Source organism: Sinocyclocheilus anshuiensis, unplaced genomic scaffold (assembly GCF_001515605.1).
Source record: "Sinocyclocheilus anshuiensis isolate Anshui unplaced genomic scaffold, SAMN03320099.WGS_v1.1 scaffold767, whole genome shotgun sequence".
Lineage (NCBI taxonomy): Eukaryota > Metazoa > Chordata > Actinopteri > Cypriniformes > Cyprinidae > Sinocyclocheilus > Sinocyclocheilus anshuiensis.
Genome location: NW_015551124.1, coordinates 174874 through 185167, shown reverse-complemented (window position 1 = coordinate 185167; position 10294 = coordinate 174874). Strand labels below are relative to the sequence as shown.

Genomic DNA, 10294 nt, shown 5'->3' with positions numbered 1-10294 from the left:
ATATATATATATATATATATATATATATATATGCATTTATAGTTTTATTTATGCACAAGTGCATTTAAGCATTAATTTATTTGCTTTCATTGCAATTATGAATTTGTTTATGATGCATTTGAACAGACAGTGCAATCCAGTTCAACTTCATAGAGTTCAACTGGAAAGGTCAATCCGACATTTATGTGCATTTATGTACATAGAACTGTCTATCTGCTGAAAATTCACGCTACATTAAATTGAGTCAACAGCTTTGTTCGGCAGAATAAAATCAATGGCGTTTCATGATCCATAAAGCAGCAGCATACTAAACTGTTCAAAAAACACTCTTGCATTATTAATTTCTCATGCATTTCTAGTGGGAAAAATGTGAGTGGTCTTACACTATTTCATGATTATTTGCCTGTTTACACTTCAGACATGCTTAATAAAAATTTACTTCAGTCTTTGAACTTTAAGGGAAAAGAAGGCCTATATGATGAATATCAAATATGAACGAAACATTGATCTCGAAAACGATCCAGGCATTGGGCTGTAATCTGAGTTTAATATCGGAGATGTCTGGTGGCCCTTTAATGAGCGAATCAGGCTGTCGTTATCAGAGTGCCCGTCATTTATATCAGTCAAACGGACCGTGTTTATCTAATCGTCTATAAAGAACACCTGCTGTATTTGTCGTTCTCAGAGAAAATGTGCATTAAAAAGTGATTCATCCATTTAGCAAATCATGCACTAAGTGGATCTGCGTTTGGATGTAATATATAGCCATTAACGCCGCCTCGTTCGCATCGATACAAGGCAGCGCCGCTTATGAATTTCACAATATCTCCAGAGATTAAGCCTGTCTGCTGGATTTTATTGAATATTTGTGCTTTGTTTCAGGCAATGCATCCATCAGGTTGCCACTTGCTGAGTGTTTTCACGTAAATATTAGCATAGACACTTCGTTATTAGTCTGAGACGGATAGCTGGCGTTGAAGAGCCCACTTTAGTTTGACAACTCTTGATTTGTTTTGTTCCATTAAAATAGACACTTAACTCAGAAGTTCTAGTGGTTTGTTACCCACTTGTAATTTTTTGTGGCTTTCTTTTGATCCTCTTAGCTTTTTTATGTCTGGAAGACGCAATATAAGCATAAGCTGAAGTGTAATTTTTTTAAAGAAATATTGTGGAGTTAATATAGTCCATTGTTTGGAGAGTATAATCATAATTATCTTGATGAACAATTATAAATGTTCACATTTATTTATGAATTTATGCCCATGCATTTATTTTGATTTAATTTTTAGTTTTGCTTATGCATTCATTTGATAAAATGTTTATTTCTTTATGCATTGATGTAATTATTTCTAGAATATTTATTTGTAGAATTCTATATGAATTTATTTATTTACACATTAATTTGTTTATGCATTTATTTGGGCGTTTATTTATGCATATATGCTTTTTGTATTTATGCATAAACTTGTTTTCCACTGGTTCAGTTGGTCTAGATTGATGGTTTAACAGGAGTTTTTATTTATTTATTTAAATTGCAATGCATTCTGGGATCTCTATAAAGAGTACATGTGATTGATGCTGCCTGAGAATATATCCAAAAGAAGGCGTTTTAGAAACCAGCATCATCATTCAAATATTATGCACCTTTTCATTCTTACAAGTCTTTTTCCCCCCTTTGAGTGGCATACTGTCGTCACTGTATGGTCCCAGTCTAATCAATATAATAGTCATAGTCCGTGGACGGAAGATTTTGATAACCGTATAGATTTTTTTTTTTCAGGCCAGACATGTGATCATACTTGAGAATAAAATTATGGCCCGAAAGCTCTTTTCTGAGCAGCAGTGTTTATGGAAATACTGCAAATGTGAGCGTGATCTCAGGGACAGAGAGAGGGCTCTTTTTCTTTCCCACCTCTTAATGGTCAACTACTTTTTTGCCTTTTCTTTCTTAATATTTCTCCTCCTCCACTTACACCTGACAGCAATAAACTTTGCATTTTTGTTTTTCTTTTCAGGAGTAACATTTCTTGATTTTTCAGCCACCGCCAGAGACACCCACCTCACCTCATACTCTGCCTTTTGCCTCCTCCAAGTCCAAGCTCTTATAACGACTAATGTCACCGTTCGTACGCAGGCCGTGTTGAACTCTATTTTGGCAGGTGTTTGAAAGTAAATCCACGTCCCAGTCATGGAATGGTCCCTTTCCCTGTAGGATGGCTGCTGGTTCCCTGTGGCAGAACTGATTTTCTACCCCCTCCTTTCCTTCCCTGCTTACATTACGCTGTCTGTCTGTATGTCTGCCACACGTAGCATGCATTTGTCTGCGCATATTTTGCAAATATCTAGAATTTTAAAGAAATAGCTCACCCAAAAATGAAAAATGGACAATTTGCTCACCCTAGGGCCGTCCAAGATGTAGATGAGTTTGTTTCTTCATCAGATTTGGAGAAATGTAGCATTACATCACTTGCTCACCAATGGATCCTCTGCAGTGAATGGGTGCCGTCAGAATGAGAGTCCAAACAGCTGATAAAAACATCACAGTAATCCACACCACTCCAGTCCATCAGTTAACGTCTTGAGAAGACAAAAGCTGAAACAAATCCAGCATTGAGATGTTTTTAACTTTAAACTGTTGCTTCCATCTAAAGACCGAAGTCCTCCATCCATAATATTGCTTTCTCCAGTGAAAAAGTCACCTGGTTTAAATCAGGAGAGAAATCTGCACGGATCAAGCACTGTTTATGAGGGAAAACAGTCCAAAACGTTTCTAAACAAATATGTTGGGTGGATTTTTATGTGAGAGGAGAACAGGAGACGGACTTTTCCACTGGAGGAAGCGTTATTATGGATTATGGATTTACAGTGCATTTTGGCCAGAAGCAACGGTTTAAAGTTAAAACGTCTTAGGGTGTATTTACACCAGGAAAATCCGATAGTTCGCTTGCTTTGGTCCGGACCAAATACAATGTGGATTTATTTATTTTTTGTTTTGTTTTGTTTGGTGCGGTTCCCTTTCACACTGCCCTTTTTGCAAGTGAACCAGAAATTGTAAACAAAACCACATGTGTGCTAAGGTCATCCATTCATTGGTTCATCCTTTGAACTGTACCGGAGTTCATTTGGAACCGGACTGAGACCACCTCTTCAGCTGGGTCTCGGTACGGTTGTTTGGTCCGCACCCGAGTGTGATTGCTGTATTCACACCTGCCCAAAACATCCGCACCAAGGGGGGAAACGAACTTGAGTTCGATTCAATCGAACCAAACAAGACAGGTGTGAATACACCCTTGATGATGGATTTGTTTCTTACAAACACGCAGCTTTTGTCTTCACAAGACATTGATTGATGGACTGGACTGGTGTGGATTATCGTGATGTTTTTATCAGCTGACGGCACCCATTCACTGCATTGGTGTGCAAGTGATGGAATGCTACATTTCTCCAAATCTGATGAAGAAACAAACTCATCTACATCTTGGATGGCCTGAGGGTGAGCACATTTTCATTTTTGGGTGAACTATTCCTTAAAACACATGTGATTTGTTTAAAGAGGAAATGTCATTTGTTATGCTAAAATACTTTATCTCAGTTTTGGTGTAGCATGAAATTGCACCCATTTTACTCTGCTTTATATGATGCATTTTAAAACACAACTCGATCAGGCAAAAGTGTTTTTGTCCTCCTGAAACACGTGCAAACACCCTAAACATTTTCTTGTTTCAAAGCAGATTTTTTTTTCTCTTCACAATTTCATTTGCTGTTGATAGTGACTCAGAAATTACACACTTCACCTTTATTGCATGTGTCTCGAGTAGAATAGGAAGCAGAAGAGAGGTTATCATCATTATTATTATTTCCACCTCACTGCCATGTCTAACTGCTTGTTGGACGTGGTCGTCCATTAATGGAACATCATTGAGCTTTTGTTTCTCCAGACACCTTTGTCTTTTTGCAGCGTGCCTGATAATTAAGGTTTATAGGTTTAGTGTCTTAAAAGTAAAGACATGCACACAAACAATGGCAAAAACCAAAGCCGCGGTGCATCCGTCTGCCAATCAGCCCTCAGCAGATACGCTAAGCCAGCAGCCCTCTTCTAGACGGAGAGCAGCTCATCTCAGCAGCCAGGCAATCTGCACTCTCCATATGCCTTTAAACATGTATTATGCATGAAAATGCATAGCAGCTCACTCAAGTTTTCCCTCAAGCGCTGCTGTAGAGAAACTCACAGGCTTGACTTTGAGTCACACTCGCTGAACAGCTTTAGTGGATGCTCTTCCAAATGAGTCCATCTCGCTTTGCGCTGCTTGATAGGTTTTTAATTGTTTCTTAAAGGAGTAGTTCACTCAGAAACAAACTGTTGTTAAAATTATTGTAAAATCTTTATGCGGTGATGTAGTAGTGACCCTGTCAAACTCCAAAAAAGACCATAAGAAACGCCTTAAAATAGTCCATACAACTATATTCAAGTCTTCTGAAGCAGTGATATTTCAGTGTTATTTATTAACTATTATAGTGTTTATTAATATTTCGAATTAGCTTTAATGTTTACATTTTCAGTTTTCATTTTAATTTTGAGATTTAGCAACTTGAACTAAAATGAAAATGAAAACTTAACAACTTTGTTGTGTTTTTGTCTTTTTTTAGTATTTTTATTTGGTTTTAAATACATTTTATTATTATTATTATTTTTTTTTTTTTAGTACTTCAACTTTATTTTTTTTACATTTTATAAAAACAAATGTAGTTGCCAAGGCAGCATTTCTATTTTTTTTTTTTTGATAAAAATAATAATTATAATTTTTTTATTTCATATTTTCATCTAATATTTATATTTCAGCTTTATTTAATTTTACAAAAATGATTTTAGCTTTAGTTTTAGTTAATAATAGCAACACTGTTCTGAAGTCATATGATAGAATTGTGTGAGGAACAGACCAAAAGTTAAATGATTATACACTGAAAATAAAATACAATTTTAATCAATATTTTGAATTAGCTTTTCTTTTTCTTTTTTCAGTTATCATTTTAATTTTAGTTTACACTTTTTGTAGCTTAAACTAAAATTAAAATGAAAAATAATAAAAGAAATTTTTTTTTTTTTTTTTTGGTTTAATTAATTTTTATTTAATTTTAGTCCTAATTTTATTTCAGTTAGTTGCTAAGGCAGCATTTCTCATTTTTGTTTTCTGTTTAAGTTGTACATTTTTTTCATCTAATATGTGTATTTTATTTCAGCTTTATTTCAGTTAATGAAAGCAATTTTTAGTAGTTGTAGTTTTAGGTAACAACAGTAACAACACTGCTCTGAAGTCTATAGATATTTGTGAGAGGAACAGACGACACAAGCTGCAGGTTTAACCTTCTTCATACTGTGTCCAGGTTATCGGGAGAGAACAGAAACGGTGAGAAGATGCAGCTGACAATGAGTAACATCAGTTCAGATGTTCTGGAGCTTCTCCTTGAGTTTGTTTACACCGGCTCCCTCATTATCGACTCGGCCAATGCTAAGACCCTACTGGAGGTGGCCAACAAGTTCCAGTTCAACACTTTCTGCAAAGTCTGTGTCTCCTTCCTCGGTAAGAACCAGACAGATTACATTTTCCCCCAGACATTTCACCAAAATCGTGCAACTAATTCCGTCACTAAATTGCATGCATTTAATACAACACTGTATGCATTAGTTTCATTTTCAGACAAATTGCTTAGAAAAGCTTTTCCCATCATGTCTGGTCAAAGAGAGAATTAAAAAACAGTCATGCAAAACTGCTTTTGGTGCAAGTAACCTTGAGTAAAATTGTAAGAGGACCTCAAGAAAGAAATGCTGCAGTAAATGCAGAACATGATTGTAGTTCTCAATCTCTCGTGGACAAATTATGGTAATAGGCTTTCTAATGAGTTTGTTTTTGTAGGTACTCTAAAAACTTGGAGTAATTTACTGGAACTTCATGGTGAAGCCGTGAGGGAATACGCTCATTATTCATTCTGTCCACGTCTCACTCTCTCTTTTTGTATTCTGTTTCCCCTTTCAGAGCTGGAGGCTTGTGTTATGTTGATTGACACATGAGCACAACACACACACACACGCTCTGCCGTGAACTGAAGTAAATTAGAAATACAGTTGCTCATTACAGAAGTCGTAATGACTCGTGCGCTGGTTGTGAATCAGACATCTTGACGGTTGATATGCGGTAATTTCTAGTAATCTGAATACTTGTTGTAATATTTTAGTCAGATATTGCACCAGGAGCCAGACTCGGAGGAGTCAGTCCATACATATTTTAGCATGTAGATCCTGACAGGCGGCTCGGCACCGTTCAGAACTGAATTGAGAATGCAGTTTACATGTCAATTAAGCTGCACAATTTGAATTCAGATGCTTGCAGGATGCTGGATTATGATTTGAATTTGAACTGGAAATTGAAATAGAATGAATGAATTCATGCTGTTTGAGTAGTTTGTATTTGTGGTTTTAAAATTATGCTTTTCAGCATGAATGACCCATAAATGTTGCTCTGTGTGTGTGTGAATATATATTCATTATTTATTAATTGTATATGTATGAATTAATATTTATTATTCATTAATTTATTAATATTATTTTTCAAAGTATTTATATTTAAATATATTTTTTAATTATTTATTATGCCTGTGTATGTATGTATGTATGTGTGTGTGTATATATACTGTATATATATATATGAATTGATTGGAGTTTTTTATATTTTTATATTACACCTCTGTAGTTTATTTATATAAATATTTAGTTTTTCTTTTTCTTTCTTCACCGAGCCTCTTGTTTATATTATGAATGTGTAAATAAGAATAATTACACATTATAAGTCAGTTAATGATAACACAAAAAAGAATTGAAACTGAAAAGAATTGAAATGCACAAAAAATAATTGAAATAGGACAATTTAAAAAAACATGTTCTAATTGTAGTTTCCGTTTGTAGTTTTCATAGAAATGTTACTTTTCAACATGAATAACACCATAAAAATACGTTTGATTTAAAATGTTTGAACTGCCACCTGTAAAAAGTTGGTTAATTTATGTATATTTCACAATATTTAATAACATCCATCCATCCATCCAAATTTATTTAGAACATTTACATATATAAAATTTATTTATACATTTATTATGTTGTATGTATTTATTTTCATTATTTTTACACCTGTGCAACATTTATGTTTTATACACAACATTATAATTCATTAGTGATTTTTGGTTGTACAATGCGGTTGTCACTCTTATAAATAATTGAACCGCACTTCGACTAACTAGTGACAAAATGACTATATATTTGACAGCACTTAACTGAATTGAGTAATCGAAATTTGCTGTTGATAAGGCAGGTGCAAGGAATGTGAATTATGAGTTTAGCTTCAGAATCAAAAAGTGGAAGTCGGTGGCATTGACAGCTCTAGTTTGTGCTCCTCTTCCCATGAACCCCTGGGATCTGGAGCTTATTAATCTATCAACACCTCAACACCTATGAAATGACATTCTCTCCTGTAGGGATCCGCTGGAGTGCTCCGTCTACTTCACTATACAAAAGTTAGAAATGAAAAGTCGAAATGTGCAAGACTGACTTGAGACACTCTTGTTAGCGTGACCGCTTCAGATAAGTGATGTATGGCACTTGAATGCGTATGAAAAGTGAACGCTCTGCAAAAGAGATTCTTCTTCAAGGTTTCATCAGCGGGAAAGAGTTTTGAGTTCTTGCAGTCAAGATGGTACATTGAAATATTTGGTAATAGAAATCGAAGCCATTTACACTTTCCTAAGCGCATGTGCTTTCATTACACGTAATTGTGTTTTGAGTGCTGGGAGATGTGTTGTATGAGAGGAGTTTTCTTTACGCCTTTACCAGAGCTCGTCATATACTGTATGCTTGATTTAATGCAGAAAGAATAATGCTCACATTTGCAATTTCACCCACTTAAAGTCCACAATTATTTACTTTTGTAGGTAATGCAGCCTTTCTAAAATGTTTGTAAATTAATAGTAATGCAAATTGCAGAATAATATGAAATAATGATATGTTGAGAAATTAAATGAACAATTTATACCATCACACCGTTATCCAATAAAACTTGACAATGCATTGCATAAAGTAAAATGCATTATATATGCATTTAATGTTTTAATAATAAGTTCACTTTTGAGTGTTAGCATGTCATACAATATATGATATATTTACACAAACATCAGTTGATATTAAAAACTAGTTTTTAAAATGCTACTTACAGAAAGATAGTTAACACACACACACACACACACACACACATATATATATATATATATATATATGCTTCTACTTTGTAAGTCGCTTTAGATAAAAGCATCTGCTAATATATATATATGTATATATGCTAATATATATATATATATGAAGAGTTCAGATGCAAAAGCCTCCAAGTACGTCTGATGTTTTTCTTTAAAATTAGCATTTCTTTCTGACTACTATGTATAGGTTTCTATGTAAGTACTGGTACTTCTGAATGGAGCGGAATAGATCTGCTACGCTGCTGCTGAATTGCTGCTGCTGTTGGTTATTACTGTAGTTGTAGATAATTGCTGCTGCTGCTGCTGTAAGCAAGTACAGGAACTTGCTGCTGCCAATGCATACGGCGATATTTAAGACCAGCCAAATATTGTCCTATCCTAACAAACCATACATCAATGGAATTCAGCTTTCAGATGATGTATAAATCTCTTTTTATTTATTTTTTTACAGTCTCTTATGCTTTTATTCAGCAAAGATGTATTATATTTAGCAAAAGTGACAGTAAAAAAAAAAACAGAAAAAGTGTTGTTCTTTTGAACTTTCCGTTCGTCAAAGATAAATAAAATAAAATGTAATAAAAAAATATTCAGCAGCACAACTGTTTTTAACATGAATAATCAGAAATGTTTCCTGAGCAGCAAATCTGCATATTAGAATGATTTCTGAAGGATCATGTGACACCGAAAAAGACTTTGCAGCACAGAAATAAATTACATTTTAACATATATTCCCATAGAAAACATTTATTTTAAATGGTAATAATATTTCATAATATTGCTGTTTTGTATTTTTTTATCATGTAAATGCAACATTAGTGAGCTTAAGCGTGTTCTTTAATAAAAATCTTATTGATTCCAAATTTTTGAACTGTAGTTAAATACATATACAGATGTGGTGAACGTGAAGAGCTTAATTTGCTGATTTATTTGGAGTTTTGGGGTTTTTTAGAGTACAAACCCTAAATTGACAGCAAGGTGGACCTATAACATTGAGCAGCCATCAAATAAATTAATTGTTATCTCTCTGTCCCAGAAAAAGAGAGTGAAATGTAAACCATTGCCTCGTCTGAATGTTTACCCATGTGTGTGCTTAACCAGAACTTTATCCCTTGTGTTTAAGCTGGACCTTTCATTGTTATACAGCACACAGAAAACATCACATCTTTGCTGCCTGTTTGACAGAATTGCGAGATTAAATCACTGGTTTGAGTAGCAAGTAATCAATTTCAGGAAATGTGCTTCTTTCCTGAGAAAGGTCTTTTTTCCCTTTGAGGTGCAGTAGACTTTACTGATGTTCATATCTGTGTGAGCATTCAGAGCGGGTCTGAAAATAGTCCTGGTAATATGGCAGATGAAACATTCATGATGCAGTGCTCACACCGAGCGTGTGAGGAGATTACCATCCTGAGAACGTGCCGTCATTTCCTTATGTTAAATCTACTAAAAGCCACTCGATTACACGCTCTTCTGTAGCACAAAGGAGAGAAACGTACTGAACAGGAGGCGTATCATCCCGCTCCAGCTGGACATCAGAGCTTCACGGCTGTGTGAAACCAAATGCAGGCCAAGATGTTACTTCTCTTTACAAAAGGTTAATGTATTTAAAAAAAAAAAGTAGTTTTAGGCCAGTAATCACCAAAAATCTGTTTCAGACCACCATGGCTCTTTTCTAAAACCCTAGTGAGCATTTAAAGGATTACTTGTGTTCCTGACGTGAAGGTAAAATGATTAAATAAATAATGAAATATGGAAGCTTTTTCCCCACAGTGAAATAAAAAAATTTGATACTTTGTATCTCAAAATTCAGATTTTTTTATTCTTAGTTTATATCTCACATTTCTAAGAAAAAAGTTTGAATTGCAAGATATAAACTTGATATTCTAAAAAGAAATGTCTGAATTGTGAGATATAAACTGATTTTATTAAAAGGAATTGTAGGGAAAAAGTCAAGCACCTTTTTTATTTTTATTTTTTATCCTGTGACAGAAACTATGTAAAC

The 10294-nt window shown here is 34.4% G+C and overlaps 1 protein-coding gene across 1 annotated transcript in view; it reads left to right on the top strand.

Moving 5' to 3' along the window:
- Positions 1 to 10294, top strand: part of LOC107663124 (kelch-like protein 29) — a 133933-nt gene that overhangs the window by 60473 nt on the left and 63166 nt on the right. The window contains exon 9 of the mRNA XM_016453284.1: positions 5383 to 5579. Within this exon, the coding sequence (XP_016308770.1) occupies positions 5383 to 5579 (197 nt within the window). The remainder of the gene's footprint in view (positions 1 to 5382; positions 5580 to 10294) is intronic.